Consider the following 23,220-nt stretch of genomic DNA (forward strand, 5'->3'; position numbering starts at 1 on the left):
TCCCACTTACACAGTGTTATGGGACCTTGATCTACCTTGGTCTCCCCATCTGTAAAAGGGGATGAAAACATCTGTCTCTGATTCTGTTGATTCCCTTAAACCTAAGACCTGGGATGGGGTTATCAACTAATGTGAAGAGAAATGGGCTGGGCGCAGTGCCTCACGCCTGTAATCCCAGCACTTTGGGAGGCCAAGGTGGGCAGATCACCTGAGGTCAGTTCAAGACCAGCCTCGTTAACATGGCAAAACCCCATTTCTACTAAAAATACAAAAATTAGCCAGGCATGTTGGCGCGCACTTGTAATCCCAGCTACTTGAGAGGCTGAGGCAGGGAGAATTGCTTGAACCCGGGAGGCAGAGGTTGCAGTCAGTGAGCCAAGATCGTACCGCTGCATTCCAGCCTGGGCGACAGACAGACAGACTTCATCTCAAAAAAGAAAAAAGAAAAAAGCAGCAATGGACGAGTTTTCTGACAGACTATGACCAACTTAAGGGGAAAAGAAACTACTTCATTTATCCTAACATAACCCTGAAAATCTAGCCCACTGCCTGGCTCTTTCTTTTCTTTTTGGAGACAGAGTCTCACTGTGTCACCCAGGCTGGAGTGCAGTGGTGTGATCTCGGCTCACTGCAACCTCCGCCTCCCGGGTTCAAGCGATTCTTGTGCCTCAGCCTCCAGAGTAGCTGGGACTACAGGCACACGCCACCACACCTGGCTAATTTTTTGTATTTTTAGTAGACAGGGGGTTTCTCCATGTTGGCCAGGCTGGTCTTGAACTCCTGGCCCCAAGTGATCCACCCGCCTCGGCCTCCCAAAGTGCTGGAATTACAGGCGTGAGCCACTGTGCCTGGCTGACTGCCTGGCTCTTAATATACTTAAGACTCTTCCTGTAATAGTAGACTCTTAATAACTGTCGGTTGAGTGAATGAATGAAGATTTCTAACTGAGGTTTCAACATCTGTATTCAGATAACTATTATTTTATTGAAGGGTTTGATTTGTTTTATTATTTCAATGAGCACTTACTGAGCTCTTGTTCTCTGCCAGACAGAATCTACCCAACAGCTCACTGAGACAGCGTTATTGTTATTCCAATAATTATTACTCCAATTATCAGAGTCATTATTACTCCAATTTTACAGTTCATTTATTCAATCAGAAAACTGAGGGCACAGAGAGGGAAAACAATTTGCCTGAAGTCACACAGCTTGTGGATGGAGGAACTGATTCAAACTAGATGGTCTGGCTCCAGATCCCAGGAACTCCCCACCTGTGCCCTACCTCTTGAATTCAGGGATTTTTGTGGATAAAACACTGGTGCTTGATTTCATCATCAAAATGCTATTTTGCATTGTCACTTTAACACCTATGTTCCCTCTTCTGCACCCTTGTCCAAATCCATCTTTTAACTCCTAGACTGTGAAGGCCTCAAGGCCAAAGACTGTCTTCTCCGTAGACAGTCAATGAATATTTGTGGGTTGAACAAACTGCATCAACAAACCAGAAATAGACTGCTTATATGACATTTGGAAAGTATCCAACTTTCCAACATCTAAAAGGTCTGTTGCTTTTTTTTTTTTTTTTTTTTTTTTTTTTTTTTTTTTTTTTTAAGAGCGATGGGCTTTGGTTCTGTCGTCAGGCTGGAGTGCAGTGCTGTGATTGTGGCTCACTGCAGCCTTGACCTCATGGGCTCAAGTGATCTTCCCACCTCAGCCTCCCAAGTAACTGGGACTACAGGCGCCCTACAGGCCTGGCTTAGGGGTCTGTCATTTTGTAAATGGCAGGACAACAAATGACATCAATGTTGTAGTGATTTTCAGAATGTGAGACCAGAAGACAGCGACTACTCACCTCCAGGCACCTGCTCCATAAATATCTTAATGTAGCCATTCTCTGAAACAGAGCCCAGGTACTGAACGATATTGCGGTGCTTCAGGTACTTGTGCAGGGCTATCTCCTCATGCAGTGGCTGGGAATACCTATTGGGAAAACAGAGCCAGGGTCACCTGCCAAATCCCAGGGACTCAAGACCCACATCTCACCTCAACAGGACCTGCCCCACTGCTGCCCATCCCTTCTTTCTGGAAACTTGCTCTTCTCTGGCTTCCATGAGACTACTCAACTTCCCATCTGTACAACAGAGGATAAGCCTACAGCCACGCAGGGCTGCCAGGGGCCAAGGCATGTCCATTTCCTTAAGCACTTAGTGGAATAGCTGGTATGTGGTGAGTATTTAGTGAATGACTGCTATTGTTACTATTGTTATTGTTAGGGCCTGAACCCACCAACCCTTCCTTACCTCTCTCAACAGCCCCTCTTCCTCTGCCTCCTCCCATGAAGAGTGGTCATCCTCTGCCTCCCATGAAGGGTGGTGTTCTGGAAGGTTCTGTCCTCAGCTGCCCTCTTGTCTTATTCTACAGAGTCACCCCAGACCACAACAGCAGCCACCTAATGGGCCACCCAGCCCTGGTCTCTGGCCTTTTTAATCCATTCCCCACCCTTGGCCATTATACTACCTCTTCTTAAAACATACACTTTACCGCATCCCTTCCCCACATAAATTCCACATAAAGACCAGGCTATTTAATGTCATATACAAGGACTTTCAAAGATCAGTTCAGGCTAAGGCTTTAAAAAAATTTTTTTGGCCTCATTTCAAGAGCATTTCACTGCCCTGTATCCTACATTCAAGTCATATCAGACAATCTGTTGTTCTCTGAATATACTTTGTGTTTTAAGAGCTCTGTTTTTCCATCAGCATAGGCCTCCTTTTCCGCTAAACAAATTCTTACTCATCCCTCAAAGTCCAGCTCAAAGTTTATCTATTTTTTCAAACTTGCCACAACTCACTAAGGAGAGTAATTCATTCCTCTTCTGTGTTCTAAAAACACTCTGTGTACTCCTCTATCATGGCACTTGACACTTTCACTCACAGGCAAAGCATCTGCATTTCCCACCAAACCAGCACCATCCTGGGAAAAGGACACTATCCTAGTCACCTTTCAGTCCCCAGTGCCAGCCCAGAGTCTGACACAGAGAAGGTACCGATCATCGTAAGTTCAGCCTATATATTTAGGGTGCTGAACAAAACAGTCTCTAAAAGGTCTCTTCTGGCTCTCATAATCCCAGGAACTACTGATCAGCAACAAAAAGCTAGAACAGCTATTGCTACCAAATGAAGGAGATGGGACATGCCAGCATTTTCCCCGAATATATACAACTGCAACACCTTATCCATCATGAGAAAAGAGACTGGATGCTGGATGAGGAACTCAAGAGACTCGGATCCTAGTCTTGTTTCTAAACATCCTTGGGAAAGTCATTTAATCTTCCTCAGTCTTGATTTTCTTATTGGTGAAATGAAGAAATGGAAATAGTTCATTTCAGGTCCTGTCTCATAATTCACGTATCATAACATGCTATCCCACTGAAAATCAACAAATAGATGAATGGATGAATGAAGGGTCTTAGAGCTGGCAGAAATCCCTTGCAACTCATCCCCAGTATATCAGCAATCACCCGGATAAAAGGGTATTTACACATATTCGTCAGCACTCGGCACTGAAGGCAACCCTACAGCTGTGGTCTGGCACCCCTGTGGACCCTGGGATGATTAATTCCAACTGTGTGTGTAGCTTCTCTACAGAAACACTTGGCAGTCAACATTGCAATGCTCATTTCGCATTCTGTGGCGGTATACATTTAAAAAGAAACCTTTTTTTTTTTTTTTTTTTTTTTGAGACAGGGTCTCACTCTGTCACCCAGGCTGGAGTGCAGTGGCACAATCTCGGCTCACTGCAACCTCTGCCTCCCGGGTTCAAGCGATTCTTGTGCCTCAGCCTCCCAAGTAGCTGGGACTACAGGCATGCTCCACCATGCCCACCCATGTAAGTTTTGTATTTTTAATAGAGATGGGGTTTCACCATGTTGCCCAGGCTGGTCTCGAACTCTTGACCTAAAGTGATCTACCCGCCTCAGCCTCCCAAAGTGCTGGGATTACGGGCTTGAGCCACAATGCCCAGCTAGAAACAAACATTTCTTCAAACTAAAAAAAGTCAAAGAAATGAATAAGCAGTACTAATGGTAGAAAAACAGTCCAAATCCATGGGTGAGGGTGAAGGGTAGGATGTTAAAAAAAATTCTGTACTGCAAAAATCTATTTTTTTTTAACTACATGTAATTTTCCGCAACGATGCATCTGAACAAATCATAGCCATTTTCAACTGCTACAATGTGAATTTAAAATAACCCAGTCACATTTAAAAATTATATTTGCACTCAAAAATTAGACAGGCATGGTGACGTGTGTCTGTAGTCCCAGCTCCTCAGGCAGCTGAGGTGGGAAGATCGCTTGAGCCCAGGAGGCAGAGACTGCAGTGAGCCGAGATCTGCCACCGCACTCCCGCCTGAGTGACAGAGTGAGACTTCATCTCAAAAATGTATATATACTTGCAAACAACTACGCAAAAAATGTAAAACTTTAGACCTAGCTGATGTGGAAAAACAACAAACATTTTCTTTTAAAATATGATCCTCTGCAATCCACATGCCTCTGAAGTGAAGTTCTTCCATTTTCTCAATCTATAATACACAAAACAAAAGCAGATCACGCCAGGTGCGGTGGCTTACGTCTGTAATCCCAGCACTTTGACAGGCCAAGGCGGGCAGATCACTTGAGGTCAGGAGTTTGAGACCAACCTGACCAACATGATGAAATCCCGTCTCTACTAAAAATACAAAAAAAAAAATCAGCTGGGTGTGGTGTAATCCCAGCTACAGGTTGAGCCACAAGAATTGCTTGAACCTGGGAGGCGGAGGTTGCAGTGAGCCGAGATCATGCCCCTGTACTCCAGCCTGGGCAAGAGAGTGAGACTCCGTTTCCAAAAAAAAAAAAGGCAGATCATCCCTATTACAAGAGAATGACAGGTTTTGTGATAACATAATGCTTTCGTCCTTAACTCCTCCACACCATCAGCAGTGGGTATGGGATCTGGGGTGTGGAGATGGCACCCAAAATGTGGAAGGCCCGCCTGGACTTGCCTGCTATCTCTCTCCGGAATTTCTTTGATGGCTATTCGCACTTGATTGCTCAGATCTCGGCCAGCATACACAATCCCATACGTGCCTTTCCCCAAGACAACTCTCTCACCATTTGCATCATGGTCATACTCATACTGAAGAAGGAAAAACACAAGGACAAAAAAGCATACAACTTGTAGCGGACAAGCCCTCTAAGGCCCCAGAGTTGTCTAGCAACTAAAAAAATATAAATAACATTATTTGAGTGCCAGGCAAGTCACAATCTTAGCTTAGGCCCTTTTCATTAAATGACTTGAAAGGGGTAGAATTCCCCATTGTTCACGTGTTGATAGTACGACCTTATGAAATGGAATCCAAGAAAATTAAAAATATGGTTCGCACATAACTGGCTCACCTTTTGGAAATTCCTCCCCATTTTAATGCTGCAATTTAAAACTGCTTCTAAGCATGTTGAATACCCCGACTAGGTGTCTTCCTGCATAATCCCTTATCAACTTGTCAGGAAACAAATATCTTTCAGTAGCCCAGAAAGGAAGTGAAGGTCAATATAATTAACATTATCTTAATAAAAAAGGAAATATGCTGGGGCTTCCCCACTCTTTCAGGCATATGGATCTAGTAGTAAACACCTCGTACAAAAATTTGATTTACAATTAGCATTACTATTTTGTTCCCCCATCTTCCCATCAAAAGCTGTCACATACAGATGCATTTGATTCTTCTCGATGAATAAAACAAATGTGACTGTAGGCTGAGCAACACTTATTTAAAGCAGAGAGGCAGCAATCAATTCTTTCTGTTATTAGGCATGATCCACTGCGTCTACTTACAGAAGTGCAACTTACACACGGAATAGCTGGGGGTATGTGGGTGTCCTTTCCCATCTACTTCTAGGGATGCTCACGACAATTAAGATTACTAAAGGGTTGGCCAGACACGGTGGCTCACGCCTGTAATCCTAACACTTTGGGAGGCCAAGGCAGGAGGATCACCTGAGGTCAGGAGTTCGAGACCAGCCTGGCCACCATGGCGAAACCCCATCTCTACTAAAAATACAAAAATTAGGCCAGGCGTGGTTGTTCATGCCTGTAATCCCAGCACTTTGGGAGGCGGAGGCGAGTAGATCATCTGAGGTCAGGAGTTCGAGGCCAGCCCAGCCAACATGGTGAAACCCCATTTCTACTAAAAATACAAAAAGTTAGCCAGGCGTGTTGGCACATGCCTGTGGTCCCAGCTACTCAGGAGGTTGAGGCAGGAAAATTGCTTGAACCTGGGAGGTGGAGATTGCAGTGAGCCAAGATCACGCCACTGTACTCCAGCCTGGGCAATAGAGCAAGACTCTATCTCTAAACAAATAAATAAAATACAAAAATTAGCCAGGCATGGTAGCACATGCCTGTAGTCCCAGCTACATGGGAGGCCGAGGTAGGAGAATCGCTTGAACCCAGGAGGCGGAGGTTGCAGTGAGGCGAGATTGCGCCACTATACTCCACTCCAGCCTGGGCGACAGAATGAGACTCTGTCTCCAAAAAAAAAGATTACTAAAGGATCTCCATCAGTGTCTGATGTAACTAGCAATCAGCCTGCTCCATAGAAAACTTTTACCTCACACCTCCCTCTGTTTCCCATACCTGCTGCCCTCAAAGCACCATTGCTTAGTTCATTTCTACAACAAACTCTGGTCCTGACCTAAGAATTCTAGAAGTTAACTCAATTATTAAAATGAATCCTTTTGATATTTTCTGAAAGAAACCTTAAGGAATTCCTTTCAGTCTAACCTGAGAGTACAGAAAATCTCATTAAATTGTAATCACTGGAAGAACCTGAGTGGCACATCTGAATACCTGTGCAAGATTTAATAAACATGTACAATGATTTAGTAACTGTGGACTGTATCGGTGCTGTCCAAAAGAGCTTATGATGAGCCTACTTTTTAAAATGATTTTAAAGTTGTATTTAATATACTACATGCACATAGCTATAACTGAAGTCATTTTAAGCATAAATAAAAAAGTCTGCTTCCAGGGGCCAACTAATTCTCTTGTAGTCTCATAAGCATGACTAATTAGCTTAGAGAAAACTTTCATAGGTTGTACACAAAAGGAAATTCTAGTCTAGTCCATGGCCATATTTTTCTTAAGCATTCTGAGAGAATCCTAAAGTAATGAGATTCTTCTACAGAGACACATTAAACATGATCTCTGGGAGCCATGCAGTGATGACTGGCAGGTTCATAAAACATACTCAACAGAGGACTTTTACAGAAAGATGGGACATTTTCTTGAAGCATCAAACACAATCAATAATGTTTTCCATATTCTAGGTCGTCCATGACTCACCTCCAAGGTGTCTCCATCAGTCTCTCCCTCCAGCTCCACTGTACTGCCTGCTGTATTGGTTATCATCTCTTTGACCAAAGAAAAAAATCTAGAACAGCAAATGTCACAAATATGTTGCCAATTCAGAATTGCTCTCATTCCTTGTTTTTAACTTAGCTTTATTAAACTGTACTTAAATATAAACCAAACTTTTACAAGTCATGGAACAATCGATCCCCTCCTTGATTTGACATGGTACTTTAGTGGTTATCAAATGTAGGGCAACTACCAATGTGATACCTGAATCCCCTCTATACAGTATCTCCACCAACTGGTTGGCCAACTGATACTTGAGTAGCTCCAGCAACAGAAAACTCATTACCTCCCAAAGACAGCTCATTCTTGGAAGATCTTAATGAGAAATGTTTCCCTTTTATTGAACCAAAGACTTCTTTTATGTGGGTTCCATCCGTAGTTTGCTTACAATTAACCACTTTTCTACATGACACCCCATTAGAAATGCACATAATTTTACCATGTCCCTATAAGTCTTTCCTTTCTGTCCCATCACTGTTTTCCCCAGGACTTGCAAGTTACTCCACTAGCAGGTAATTCTTCAGATGACGTCCCTGTGTTATTATTTATTTATTTATTTTAAAGACAGGGTCTCACTCTGTCACCCAGGCTGGAGTACAGTGATGTGATCATGGCTCACGGCAGCCTCAGCCTCCTGAGCTCAAGCAATCCTCCCACCTCAGCCTCTCAAGCAGCTGAGACTACAGGCACCCATCACCAAGCCTGGCTAATTTTTGTACTTTTTGTACACAGGGTCTCATTATGTTGCCTAGGTTGGTCTCGAACTCCTGGATTCAAATGGTCCTCCCACCTCAGCCTCCCAACGTGTTGGGAGGCATGAGCCACCATACCCAGCCTCCTGTATTATTCTTGAAGTCTAGCCTCAAGACCAGTGTTCAGAGGGGATCTAATCAATGCTAAGGATAGTGGGACCATCACCTCTCAAAGTATAGACAATCTAGTTCTCAGTAAGATACAGGGTGTTGCATAAGGGGAATGGCGAGAAGGAAACGCATAAGGTGGCCACATCATTCTGTTGACATAGAATAAGCTTAATGTTGACCCATAAATCCTTCTCACAAATTCTGCTGGGCCGCATGGGCCACTTCCTAGACTTGTGCAGTTGTTTATTTGGATACAAGTCATCTTGACTCATTAGAACATTTTTACTTACAATTCTATCTTAAGATGTCAAGGAGGAATACTGTACATTTCAGGATAATTTCCATAAACCATTAAAATAAAATGCTCTTTTTTCTAACTAACCCATCTCACCTTTTCTTCTTCTAATCTTCGAAAGCTGGGAAACCCAACAGTCAGGCTTCTTAAGAGATATATGGTATGCACTCACAGAAGAACTAAGATTTAAAAGACGGTATCAGCTGGGTGTGGTGGCTCATGCCTGTAATCTCAGCACCTTGGGAGACTAAAGCAGGAAGATCTCTTGAGCCCAGGAGTTTGAGACCAACTTGGGCAATGTGGCTGAAACCTCGTTTCTACAATTTTTTTTTTTTTTAATTAGCCAGGCATGGTGGCACACACCTGTAGTCCCAGCTACTCGGGAGGCTGAGATAGGAAGATTGCTTGAGCCCAGGAGGCAGAGGTTGCAGTGAGCCAAGACTGCGCCACTGCACTCCAGCTGGGCAACAGAGCAAGACTCTGTCTCAACAGAATAAAATAAAAGATATCAACTGTACTTTTTTTTCTTTTTTTTTTTTTTGAGAAAGAGTCTCGCCCTGTCACCCAGGCTGGAGTGCAGTGGCCGGATCTCAGCTCACTGCAAGCTCCGCCTCCCGGGTTTATGCCATTCTCCTGCTTCAGCCTCCCAAGTAGCTGGGACTACAGGCGCCCACCACCTCGCCTGGCTAGTTTTTTGTATTTTTCAGTAGAGACGGGGTTTCACCGTGTTAGCCAGAATGGTCTCGATCTCCTGACCTCGTGATCCGCCCGTCTCGGCCTCCCAAAGTGCTGGGATTACAGGCTTGAGCCACCGCGCCTGGCCGATAACAACTGTTCTTAAGAATACGGAACAACTGGGACTCTCATACATTGCTAGTGGGAGTGTAAATTGACACGACCACTTTGGAAAACTCTTGGCAGTATCAACAACCGAAGCTGAAGATAAACCTACCCTATAATCCAATAATCCACTCCTAGGCATATACTCCATAGAAATCAACATATATGTTCACCAAAAGGCATATATAAGAATGTTCATAGTCATTTTCTTCATAATAGCCCCCAAACAGAAACAATCCAAGTCTTCATTAATAGAAGAACAGATAAATTGGAACACAATGGAATGCTACACAGAGAAATAACTGATACACACTTCACAGTTGGATCTCATTTTGTTTTTTGTTTTTGAGATGGGGTATCACTCCGTCACCCAGCCTGGAGTGTGGTGACGTGATCACGGTTCACTGCAGTCTCGACCTCACAGGCTCAAGCAATCCTCCCACCTCATCCTCCTAAGTAGCTGGGACTAGAGGGCACACCACCACGCCCAGCTAATTTTTTTATTTTTTGTAGAGACGAGGGTCTCTCTATGTTGCCCAGGCTGGTCTTGAACTCCTGGGATCAAGCGATCCTCCCACCTTGGCCTCCCAAAGTGCTGGGATTACAGGTGTGGGCCACCGTGCCCAGCTATGAATATTATTTTAAGGGAAAGAGGTGAGAAACAAGGGTACAAACTACATGATTCTGTTTATTTGTAGGTCAAGAACAGGTGAAACTAACCGTTGGCGGTAAAAATCAAAATAGTTAACACTGGGGGGAGTTTAATGACTGTGAAGGGGCACAAAGCAACTTCTGGGGTGCTGATCTGGGAGGCGGGTACAAGAATGCAGACACATACAAAAATTTATCAAGTGTACATATTAAGCTGTACACTTAAGTGTACATTACAAACTTTACTTGTTTGTATGTTATACATCAATAAAAAAATTAAAATGTATTGCAAAAAAGGCACTGAGTACTGAATGAGGGTCAAAAGGGCACATTCTGTAGTAGCAAAAGGATGTTCTGCTTAATATTAGGTTTTTAATGGCAAAAACTGCAATTATTTTTACACCAATTTATATCTGGCAGCATTTTTTCTACTGTAAATTGAAGGTTATGACCCAATGATTCCCTAGTCTGCTATTTATTCTATTGTTTTTTTGTTTTTGTTTTTGTTTTTGTTTTGACAGAGTCTTGCTCTGTCGCCCATGCTGGAGTGCAGTGGCTTGATCACTGCTCACCGCAGCCTCAACCTCCCAGGCTCAGGTGATCCTCCCACTTCTGCCTCCTGAGTAGCTGGGATTACAGGTGTATGTCACCATGCTGAGCTAATTTTTTTTTTTTCGTACTTTTTGCAGAGATGGGGTTTCACCATGTTGCCCAGGCTGGTCTCGAACTGCCCACTCAAGCAATCCTCCTTCCTCAGCTTCCCAAAGTACTAGGATTACAGGCATCAGCCACCACACCCAGCCTAGCCTAATCTTTAAATATGTTGTGACAGGCCGGGCGCGGTGGCTCAAGCCTGTAATCCCAGCACTTTGGGAGGCTGAGGCGGGCGGATCACAAGGTCAGGAGATCGAGACCACAGTGAAACCTCGTCTCTACTAAAAATACAAAAAATTAGCCGGGCACGGTGGCGGGCGCCTGTAGTCCCAGCTACTCAGGAGGCTGAGGCAGGAGAATGGCGGGAACCCGGGAGGCGGAGCTTGCAGTGAGCCGAGATCGCGCCACTGCACTCCAGCCTGGGCAACAGCGTGAGACTCCGTCTCAAAAAAAAAAAAAAAAAAAAAATATGTTGTGACAATGATTGTCTGAGACACAATGAATTAAGATTTTCTCAAATTACATGATACAAATAAACTATGAATAAAGGGAACTTCCTCAATCTGATAAAGGTTATCTACAAAAAATCTGCTGCTAACATCATACTTAACGATGAAAGACTAACTTCTTTCTTCTTAAAAACAGGAACAAAATAAAGATGTCCACTCTCACCACTTCTATTCCACATTGTGCTGGAGAGTCTAGCTAGGATAATTAGGCAAGGAAAATAAAGGCATGTAGGTTGGAAAGGAAAAACTAAAACTGTATCTGCAGATGACATGATATTATATACAGAAAACCCTAAGGAGTTCACTAAAGCCCATTAGAACTAATACATGAGTTCAGCAAGGTTGTAAGTTATAAAATCAACATTTACAAATCAAGTGTATTTCTATACATTATCAGTGAACAATCCAAAAGTGAAATTAAAAAAACAACTCCAGTATCAAAATAATAAAATCCTTAGGTACGTATTTAATGAAAGAAGTACAAAATTTATACACTGAAACTACAAAAATATTGTTGAAAGAAATTCAAGAAAACCAAAGTAAATACAAATCCATCCTGTGTTCATGGATCGGAAGCCAGGATGGTTAATATGGCAACGCTTTCCAAATTGATCTAGATATCCAATGTATTTCCTGTCAAAGTCCTAGCTACCATTTTTTCTACAGAAATTGATAAGCTGATCCTAATATTCACATGGAAATGCAAGCATCCACAATAACCAAAACAATCTTGAAAAACAAGAAGGAAGTTGGAGGGCTCACATTTTCTGATTTTACAACTTACTACAAAGCTACAGTAATAGAGAAAGCATGGCACTTGCATTAAGAATAGACATACAAAACAATGGAATGGAATTTAGAGTCCAGAAATAAACTACATCTGTGGTCAACTGATTTCCTAAAAGAGTACCAAGACCATTAAATCAGGGAAAGAATAGTCCATTCAACAAATGGTGCTGGGACAACCACATATCCACACGTTAAAGAATAAAGTTGGAACCCCTACCTTACACCATGTCCAAAAATGAATTCAAAATGAGTCAAAAACCTAAACATGAAAGCTAAAACTATAAAACTCTTGGAAGAAAACATAAAAACCATAGGACACCTCAGGTTAGACAAAGCTTCTAAGACAGGAGCCAAAAGCACAAATGACAAAAGAAATAAATAGGTAAGTAGTACTTCGTCCAAATTAAAAACTTTTGTGCTGCAAGTAATACCATCAAGAGAGTGAAAAGACGACTTACAGGATGGGAAAAGCATTTGCAAATCACATCTGATAAGGAACTTGCATGGAGAAAAAAATACATTTTATATACATGTATATATCACTCTTAAAATCAATAATAAAAGGATAAATAACCCAATTACAAGTGGGCAAAGTTTGGAGATAGCTGGCAAACACCACTTTCACCAGATGATCCAAGTTAACATCACCAATAATGACAGACAGATATTGCGTCCCTTGTTATGAGGCACTGAGAAGGACACATCATTTCTGTGATATTCCTGCCAAATACATAACATCAGTGTACTCGTGAGGAAACGATAAACAAATCCAAGTCAAAGGACTACCCAAAATAAACTGTCTGTACTCTTGGAAAGTATTAAGTCAAAAAAGACAAAGAAAGACAGATGATGAACTCTTCCAGGTGAAAGGAGACTATGTGGACATGACAACTAAACGCAACATATGATCCTGGATTGGAACGTGGACCAAAGAAAAACCTTTTGTTTTGCTATAAAAGACATAATTGGGACACTAAGTAATATTTGGATAAATGTTGTAGATTATAGTACTATATATCTTAATTTCCTCATTAGATAACTGTCCTGTAATTACGTGAGTATCCTTGCTTTTACAAAATACACTCAAGTATTTACAGGTAATGGAGCATTATGTCTACAACTTACTTTTAGACAGTTCAGAAAGAATAACCATATGCACAGAGAGAGAATGTAAAACCAATGTGGTAAAGGGTTAATCCTGAGAAATTCTGTGTAAAACATATATGGAAATTCTTTGTATTGTTTTTTGAAACTTTCCTATGGCTCTGAATATTTTCAAAAATAAAAAGTTTAATTTTTTTAATTGGGCAAAGAATTTGAATAGACATTTCTCCAGAGGTATATAAATGGTCAATAAGCACATGAAATGATGCTCAGTATCATTAGTCATCAGGAAAATGCAAATCAAAACCACAATGAGATTCCACCTCACATCCACTAGGATTATGATACTCAAAAGACAGATAATAACGAGTGTTGGTAAGGACGTGGAGAAATTGGAAGCTGCATACATTGCTAATGGGAATATAAAATGGGGAAATGGTCTGGGAGTTCCTCAAAAGGTTAAATGTAGAGTTACCATAAGACTCAGCAATTTGACTCCAAGAGAAATAAAAACATGCCCTCACAAATACTTGCACATGATGCTCAGGGAAGTATAATTCATAACTGTCAAAAAGTACAAACAACCCAAATGCCTACTGGCTGACAGATAAACTGTGGTATAGCCATACAAAAGAATATCATTCAGCCACAAAAAGAAATGAAGTACTGATATGTGTCACACATGGATAAACCTTAAAGAAAATTACGCTAAGTGAAGGAAGCCAGTCACAAGACACCACATACTGTATGATTCCATTTATATGAAATGGCCAGAATAGACAGAGCCATAGAGACACAGAGATTAATGGTTGCCTAGGGCTGGGGCCAGGATAGGGTGAGGTTGAGGAAATGAGGAGTGACTCTATGGATACTGGGTTTCTTGTGGGGTTGATGAAAATATTCTAAAACTGGATTATGGTGTTGATTGGAAAACTATGACTATACTAAAAAACGCTGAATGTTATGTTATTTAGTTTTTTAAATGGAGTTTCACTCTTGTTCCCCAGGCTGGGGTGCAATGGCACAATCTTGGCTCACTGCAACCTCTGCTTCCTGGGTTCAAGTGATTCTCCTGCCTCAGCCTCTCAAGTAGCTGGGATTACCAGCATGAGCCACCACATCTGGCTAATTTTGTATTTTTAGTAGAGACAGGGTTTCACCATGTTGGTCAGGCTGGTCTCCAACTCCTAACCTCAGGTGATCCACCCTCCTCAGCCTCCCAAAGTGCTGAGATTACAGGCGTGAGCCACTGCGCCTGTCCAAGTTGTATATTTTAAATGGCTGAATTGCCTGCTATGTGAATTATAGAAAATTTTAGAGCTTTTTTGAGATGTAAGTTAACATTTCAAGAAAGACAGTAATAGCAAGTAAATATCTTTCAGAACAAAGGCCCTTTAAAAATGATTCGCCATAATCAGATTGCAAATACCTGAATCGGCTATAACTCACCTACTGCACTGCTCTTCGGTGGAAAAGTAGATTTGAAAGTCATCAGAATTATCATGGACATAAAGAAAACAACACCGTTCATCAAACTTTGATAGACTGTAAAATTTCAAAGCATAATGTTTATACATAAGTTATGATACCCATTCTAAATCTGTGACACAATCTTTTCTATTTTATCAATTTCTGAAAGATTCATTAATGTTTTAACAAACACCCCCTAAGTGTGCCTTTTATTTCTCTATGAAATTTAAATACCAGAGACATTTATCTTGCTTATATTTGAGTTGGTATTTATCAAATGACCTTAGTATAAACTTACTCTTAATATAATTCAGTGCTAAGCAAAGCATACGGGCAACAGAAAAGGGAGCAAAATATGGTTCTCTGTCCTCAAAGGGCTTATAATCTCATGAAAAAGAAAGCCAAGGTATTTGTGAAATAATTTATTGCGGTATTAAGGGAATTTCTATATTCAGAAAATATCAGGATACAGTATTTGTGACCACACAAGGAAAATGGAAATAAATATGGCATTGTAGCTGAAGAAAGCCCTTTAAATGTTTGTTATCTGGTCCATCTCCACCCAGTGTCTGTACCTGACTCTACAGCTCATCCAACAAGCAATATTCAGCTTGCCTGGACATAGCCAATGACAGGAAATCTGCTAGTAGATTGTATGTTAGAGAGTTCTTCACCCACCCTGGGCCAAAGCCTCTGCAGTGGCCTTCATGCCAGGAGGTATTATGGAGAGGAAGACTATATTCTCTTCTATAATTGTCCCTTCAAAAACTGAAGCCACTTTATCTCATCCTTTCTAAGTTATCTCTTCCTGAAATCCCAACTGTCCTAGACCATTCTTTATGTTATAGATTGCATGACAAATACTGGGTTGGAACACCAAGAGTACAGGGGAGATTCAAGAAGAATTAGAACTAGATTATAAGTGAGCAGGTTTTGAAAATCAATCTGTAAAGCAACTACCAGTTAGTTGGAGAGCCTCTGGAATGCTCAAAGTATACTCTTCAGGTCACATCAGTCCCGGGGAGGGGTGGGACGAGGCTGATACGCCCTCAGGCCCTTTGTAAATTCCCACTGATGGCTGAAATGGCACCTAGAGGTATCTCTATGAGGAGGCACAAACAGAAGGTCCTTGACTACTTCCTCTAACACAATTACTAAGTAATACACTTTGGAAAATCTTTGCCAGGCACAGTGGCTCACGCTTGTAATCCTAGCATTTTGGGACGCTGAGGCGGGTGGATCACTTGAGGTCAGGAGTTCGAGACCAGCCTGACTAACATGGCAAAACCCTGACTCTACAAAAAATACAAAAATCAGCCAGGCATTGTGCCACACGCCTGTAGTCCCAGCTACTCTGGAAGCTGAGGCAGGAGAATCGCTTGAACCCGGGAGGCAGAGGTTGCAGTGAGCCGAGATCATGCCACTGTACTCCAGCCTGGGTGACAGAGCAAGACTCTATCTGAAAAAAAAAAAAAAAAAATCATCTAATAGCAGATTTTCTGTCACTAGCTATGTCCAGGCAAGCTGAATATTGCTTGTTGGATGAGCTGTAGAGTCAGGTACAGACGAGGACAGAGACCATATTTTATTCCCTTCTCTGCTGCTTTGTGTATGCTTTGCTTAGTGTATTTCAAATTGCCTTGCATTTCCTGGGCAGTATCACCCCAACGCACTACTTTGTACTTAAATTATTTCCCTCCTTTTAAGTGATACTGACGGTATTCTAATTTCAATACTGATGTTTCCAGGACAGGATCACACTGTGTCTGGAAATAACTGGGGATTCATTCAGTGGCTGAGGTAGCCTCAGAATCAGAGAAAGGAATGTTCTAGTCCAAGCCCTTTATTTGAAGAAAATAGTGAAGAAACTGAGACTTAGAGCAGCTGAGTGACTTTCCTAACATCACACAGCAAAGAGAGATTAGAACTCACATCTACTTCAGAGCCAGTCTCACCCTCGAATGAACTGCCAGGGTGACAAGTGCAGCTGAGATGTTTAGCCCTGCTCGGGTGAGGCCACACAGCTCAGGCCCAAATGGTTACCACTCCTGATCCAAAATGCCAAGAGCTACGCCTCTCCCCAGAATACACCACCTCATGCCCTCCCTGAAAAAAATCTCCCGGCTCCATTACTCTGTCCACAAGATCCCAACCCAAGTGTCGCTACTAGTCATCTCCTGGCTTCAGTTCTCAGAGTCACTGAGCACTTGAACATCTTTGGCTCAAAAAAGATACATCTTCTCTTCCTACAGATCACTTCTTTTAAAAAAAAAATGACACAAGTGAGTTTAGTCTGCTGAGTATGAGCAAAGCTACTCTATTATAACAATCCAAGAAGTTCTTACCAGGAGTACACTAGTATTAATAACTAGCTCAGGCAGGACAACAAAACAGAAGAGGACATTTTGGATTCCATTAAAAATAACAACATTCCATATTATGAATAAGTGGAAACATTAAAGTGCATAAAACATTATCATCATTTGCATTAAAACAGTAACTCCATTTTCTCCTATGTTCTTACCTTATTCCCTTTATGGAAGAGGCTGTAAAATTCCATTCGTGCATTTGTTTCTGCAAGTTATCAAAGACAGAAGTCAATAGTTTGAGTTTTTTTAAGCAAAAGATTTTTTTTTTGTTTCATTCTATGGTCAATCATTTCTGCTATTTTACCTGCCAGTAGTGATTTTTTTTTACGGGTTAGAGCAATAAACCTTGTATAACTTGGAACACCAGAAACATTTTCTTATGTATTATAAAAATTCGCTTGTATCTCTAATCCAGTTTACATGATGTAAATTTGAAATAATCTAAGTTTCAGATAGAAATAATAAGCATAGAATAAACACACAGTGAGAGGCTTTTCCTCTTCTGTCAACATAGTAGGCAAACTCTAAAACAAGCATGAGAACAGCCCACCTACGTTGAATGACTTGCAAAAATACTGGGAGAGGCAAGACTGTGGCAGATACCTTTCAGCACTCATCAGTCTTCCTCTTCTCCCTGAACAGAAAGCTGAACTACATTTCCCAGCCTCCCTTGCAGCTAGAGAGATATACAGTGGAGTTTTGACCAATGGGATGTGAGCAGGAATGCCGTGCATCGCCTGCAGGCGTGACTCATAAACTCCACAGCAACCCTCTATTTCCTCTTTCCCCATACAGTGCAAGATGGAATGCCCCCCAAATGCCACCCTCTGCAACCTGGATATGATATGAGGCATAGATAAACTTTTATCATGTTAAGATATTGAGACTTGGAGGCTGTTTGTTTTAGAAGCTAGCCTACCATGACTAATAGAAAAACTAACTGGGATTTCAAGCAGCACCAAGTTGCACTTACAAACAAAAACTAACTTGGTCCCCTCCCTTCACTACCATTACACTTTGCACAAAGCTAAGCCTGAGAAGGAACATCTGAAACTCCAGTTTTGGAAAATCCATAGGCAACAACATCAATACATCGCCAACTGCAGAAAATAATTTTAAGTAGGAAAATCCATTTGGGCCAGGTGTGGTGGCTTACACCTGTAATTCCAGTACTCCGGGAGGCCAAGGTGCTGAGTGGGGGGGAGTGGTCACTTGAGGTCAGGAGTTTGAGACCAGCCTGGCTAACATGGTGAAACACCGTCTCTACTAAAAATACAAAAATGAGCTGGGCATGGTGGCGCACACCTATAGTCCCAGATACTCAGGAGGCTGAGGTGGGAGAATCAGTTGAACCCAGGAAGTGGAGGTTGCAGTGAGCCAAAATCACTCCACTGCACTCCAGCCTAGGCTGGAGTGGACAGAGTGAGATCCTGTCTCAAAAAAAAAAAAAAAAAAAAAAAAAAAAAAAAAAAAAAAAAATCCATTTGGTTGGCCTGAGGAATGTCACAAGTGACCAACTAAGCCACCCAGAGAAGAAAAGTATGAGAACCACGTGACTGAGCACAGCAATGGCAACAGGAACAGACGGGGAAGATGGTTCCCGAAGGGAGAAGTTTTAGTTATATGTGTTGATCAAGCACCTACCATGTATGTGCTAGGCAAAGTACTAATACTGAAGACACAGCAGAGAACCACAAAATTCCTGCCCTCATGGGCCCTACATATGAGTGAAGAGAGATGGACAATAGATTAAATAGTAAAATCATAGCATGGGGCGGCGGTGAAAAGTGTTATGAAGACAAACAAAGCAGGGAAGGGCATTCAGATAGGGCAGGGGGTCACGTTATTCAACAGGATGTTCAGGGAAGGCGTCGCTGATGACTTCTGAACAGAAAGCTAAAGCAGGGGAAGGAGGAAGCCACACGGATGCCTGGGGGAAGACTTCCAGGCAGAGGGAACAGCAAGTGCAAAGGCCCTGAGGCAGGGGTGCGCCTGGCACATTCAGGGACCAACAAACAGGCAAATATGGCTACAGTGGAGTGACTGGGGTGGGAGTGGAAGAAGAGGGTGGAGAGCTCATGGGAAGATCATGCAGGACCTCTAGGCCACCCTCGGGACATCAGCTTTGACTCTGCATGAGACAGGAAGCCACTGGAGGCTTCTCATAAGAGGGTATGAGACTATGAAAGTCAGCAAATCACATCCAACTGCATAGAAAGGCTAAGTGTATTTCAGAGGAGACATGAGTCCAAAGTCATGCAGAGAGGATAGTGGCAGACAGCAGGAGTCTGCCTTTGCATTCAGACACAGAAATGGGAGCCAGGGCAGACTCGAGAGAGTCTTGTCTGACCCACAGCCACCTGCAGGAGACTGCACATATACAGAAAGCTTAGCCACATGAGTTTCCAAAGTCTTTCCCGATGGCAGGTCTATTCCAGGATGGCTTTAGAGAACTTGATTTGGGAGGAACATTTACTAGTTAAATAAACAACACATTTTATGTCATAATCAACAGGCATTTGTTCAGGAGTGGGTAACTATTCCGTAGCTCCTACAGCCACAAACATATAGAAGTCATGTATGGGCATTCTTAGGATGGTCTTCTGTGCATGATACAGGCAGTTGGTAGCCTAGAGACACTCTGTGCAAGGAACGAAGGGGCGGTTAAAGATGGCTTTGCAAAAGCTAGGACTTGGATAATCGGAAGAAGGAAATCCCAAAAGGAACAAGGATGGAAATAAAAGGGTAGACAGGAGCTCCAGCAGGAACAGTTCAGGGGCTGGTAAGAAGACAGCCTGATTGGCACTGAGGGCTGGAGAGAAAGAGGAAGGGAGGGGGCAGGATTGTATACAGAGGGACTTGAACACTCAGTAAAAGAGTCTTGAGTTTTATCTAGAAAGCCACAGGATCCAGTAATGGTTGAGATTCATCAAGAAAGCCAGTCTAAGTGCTTCTAAAAATATATTACTATTTTATTTTTCTAGAGACAGGGTCTCACTGTTGCCCAGGCTTGAGTGCAGTGGTGCAATCATAGCTCATTGTGGCCTCGGCCTCCCAGGTTCAAGCGATCCTCCCACTTCAGCCTCCCAAGCAGTTGGGAGATGTGCACCACTATGACCGGCTAGTTTTTTAAATTTATTTTTTGTAGAGATGGGGTTTTGCTGTGTCGCCCAGGCTGGTCTTGAACTCCTGGGCTCAAGCAATCCACCTGCCTTGGCCTCCCAAAGTGTTGGGACTATAGGTGTGAACCAACACACCAGCCTGTATCCTCTACTCACTTCCCTATGGTTTAACTATATAAAAAAAACTAACCAACTTGCATTTAATGTTTTTATACACACACACACACACACACACATTCCTCCCCCCCCACCTCACCACATGCCCACACACACACATATGCATACACACACACATAATGGAAAAACCTGCTTTCTCTCATCTGTGATCATACTCTCTCATATATTCTCAAAATTCAGAAGTTAAACACGGGTGCCTATTCCTTCAAATACTACCATTTAGACTTCCCTATTTGAAAATTTAATCTTTGATTCAATTGCTTGTGAGTTTTCCTCCTTACCATTTCTGTGGGTGAGACATGCCATAAAGAAACCGTTCTCTCCTCGGCTTCATTGTTTATGGAAACGTAAGAAGGCTGGTACACTTTGGTTGGCTCTATCACCAGAACCTGAAACAAGAAGAGATGCCTGTTAACGTACACGGGTAGGAAACACAGCGCACCACAGCGCACCCTGCCCAGCGAGGAGGCGGGGAGGTCCGTACTCAATAAATCCTCACTGAGGGCCAGGCACAGTGGCTCAAGCCTGTAATCCCAGCACTTTGGGAGGTTGAGGTCGGAGGATCACTTGAGCCCAGGAGTTCAAGGGCAACATATTGAGATGCCATCTCTTTGGAGGTTGGGGGAAAGATGCAAGGAGATAAAAAAGGTGATGGCCCATCAGTAAGGTGTTATTTTGTTAAGAGAGAGGAGGAGCAGGGAGAGAGGGAGAAGAGGGTGAGGAGGAGGAGAGTGGGGAGAAAGGGTGGGGAGAAAGGGTGGGGAGAAAGGGAGCTAGGAGGAGAGGGGAGAAAGGAGAGAGGGGGAAGAAAGAGAAAAGGGGGAAAAGGAGGGAAGAAGGCAGCGAAAGGAAGAAAGTGGGGAGAGAAAGAGGAGGGCACTTTGGGAGGCCAAGGTGGGCAGATCACCTGAGGTGAGGAGTTCGAGACCAGCCTGGCCAACATGGTGAAGCCCGTCTCTACTAAAAATACAACAATTAGATGAGTGTGGTGGTGTGCACCGGTAATCCCAGCTGCTCACGGGGCTGAGGCAGGAGAATCGCTTGAACCCAGGAGGTGGAGGTTGCAGTGAGCCGACATCACACCACTGCATGAGACTCCATCTCAAAAAACAAAAAACAACAACAACAAACAAAAAAAAAAAAAAAAAAAGAGGAGGGGAAGAGAAAGAGGAGGGGCGAGATGGGGAGGGAGAGAGGGAATAAATCTCCAAAACAAAGCAACATGTTTAAGATCACTAAACCTGGTTAGAGATTATGCTGTTGTCTGCTCCGTTTTTTTTTTTTTTGTACCTTTCAGTAGGTTTGAAATATTTCGTAACTAAAAAAAGATTTTAAAATGTATTATTAACCAGCAACAAAATAATTATCAATCATTTCAAACAATCTCTTATTAGATGCTTAATGAAATTCTTGGAAATGGGCTGTTCACAAACTCTCAAAGCATAAATATGGAACACAATTATCTGAAGTTCAATTTCCAAGACATTCACATATTTCACTCATGACTCTAAGATGGTCATAACATTAAAACAAAAATTCCATGAAAAGCTAAAAGCAATTTTGCCTTTTTGATACGTTTTAAATATTAATTAGTGGCCTTACAGGCAATCCAAAGCTTAATAGGAAACCATGCTGAATTCCAAGTTTCCACTCGTGGTGCTACATTATTTTAGAGGAAAGTGTGTCCACTTTGGCACTAGTGACATTTTGGGCTGGATAATTCTTTATTGGAGACGGCTGTCCTTTGCATTATGGGATGTTCAACAGCATCCCTGGTCTCTATCCACCAGATGCCAGTAGCGCCACCTTCTCCCCAAGTCATGACCACCAAAAATGTCTCTGGACATTGCCAGAGGTACCTTAGGGGGACAAAGTTGCTTCCAATTGAGAATGACTACTACAGAGGATACGGCCAACGATCTATCAGTGAGCTGATCTATCACTTACTGATTTCACATAAGATTGATGTTTATCCCAACATTTAAAATTACTCTACGGCTTTCTTTAGTTCAGAGTATTCAATAGTTAAATAGGACCAATCCCTAGTTTTTTTCCTAATCTTAAAAAAAAAAAATGGATTTAGCATATCTTACCGGAAATCTGAGTCCATTAGTGACTTCATTTGTTGCCTCAAAAATTATATCTAACCAGAAGTTCAGCCGCTCTTGCCTGGGTGAGTGTTCAATAATGGGTTTCTTGAAGCGCCGAATTAGTAACAAGTTCTGAACTAATGATCGCAGGTACCTGGAAAAATCACAAACAGCAATATATTGGATTCCTAAAGAAATTGAATTCAAGTCCCTTTAAAAGAAGCTTTCCAAAAGCTTTTATTCACTTAAGTTCATATTATATCATGAGTGCTTCATAAATGACTGCTCAGCAGCCACAAAACTAATTAAGAAAACCCAAGCAGTAGGCAAAGTAAGTCCATCCAACAAAATAACACAACGTGGCTTTTTACCAACATTGGGCTAAACCTCAATTTTAGTACCTATTGTCTAAAATGGGAGATTGGAAAGCATGTGATAACTGTTTTAAATAACAAAGGCAGGCACAGCTGACTCTTGAACAACACAAGTATGAACTGTGGAGGTCCACTTACACACAGATTCTTTTTCCCAATAAATACATTGGAAAATGTTCTGGAGATGTGCGACAATTTGGAAAACTTTGCAGATGAAGTGTGCAGCCTAGAAATATCAAAAAAAAAAAAAATAGAAAAAGCTAGGTATGCCATGAATGCATAAAATATACGTAGACACTAGTCTATTTTATCATTTACTACCCAAAATATATACAAATCTCTTATAAAAAGTTAAAATGTACCAAAACTTACACACACAAACACTTACAGACTGTATATGGCACCATTCCCAGTCAAGAAAAATATAAACAAACGTAAAGATGCAGTATTAAATCAAGA

At 42.1% G+C, this 23,220-nt stretch overlaps 1 protein-coding gene across 1 annotated transcript in view; it reads right to left on the bottom strand.

Moving 5' to 3' along the window:
* MAP3K15 (mitogen-activated protein kinase kinase kinase 15) overlaps positions 1–23,220 on the bottom strand; it is a 150,374-nt gene that overhangs the window by 33,565 nt on the left and 93,589 nt on the right. Inside the window, exons 10-16 of the mRNA XM_050776619.1 lie at positions 22,391–22,541; positions 20,579–20,686; positions 17,154–17,203; positions 14,609–14,704; positions 7,380–7,467; positions 5,041–5,174; positions 1,852–1,979 (exon numbers count right to left, since the gene is read on the bottom strand). Of these exons, the coding sequence (XP_050632576.1) occupies positions 1,852–1,979; positions 5,041–5,174; positions 7,380–7,467; positions 14,609–14,704; positions 17,154–17,203; positions 20,579–20,686; positions 22,391–22,541 (755 nt within the window). The remainder of the gene's footprint in view (positions 1–1,851; positions 1,980–5,040; positions 5,175–7,379; positions 7,468–14,608; positions 14,705–17,153; positions 17,204–20,578; positions 20,687–22,390; positions 22,542–23,220) is intronic.

This window comes from Macaca thibetana, chromosome X, assembly GCF_024542745.1.
Source record: "Macaca thibetana thibetana isolate TM-01 chromosome X, ASM2454274v1, whole genome shotgun sequence".
Classification (NCBI taxonomy): domain Eukaryota; kingdom Metazoa; phylum Chordata; class Mammalia; order Primates; family Cercopithecidae; genus Macaca; species Macaca thibetana.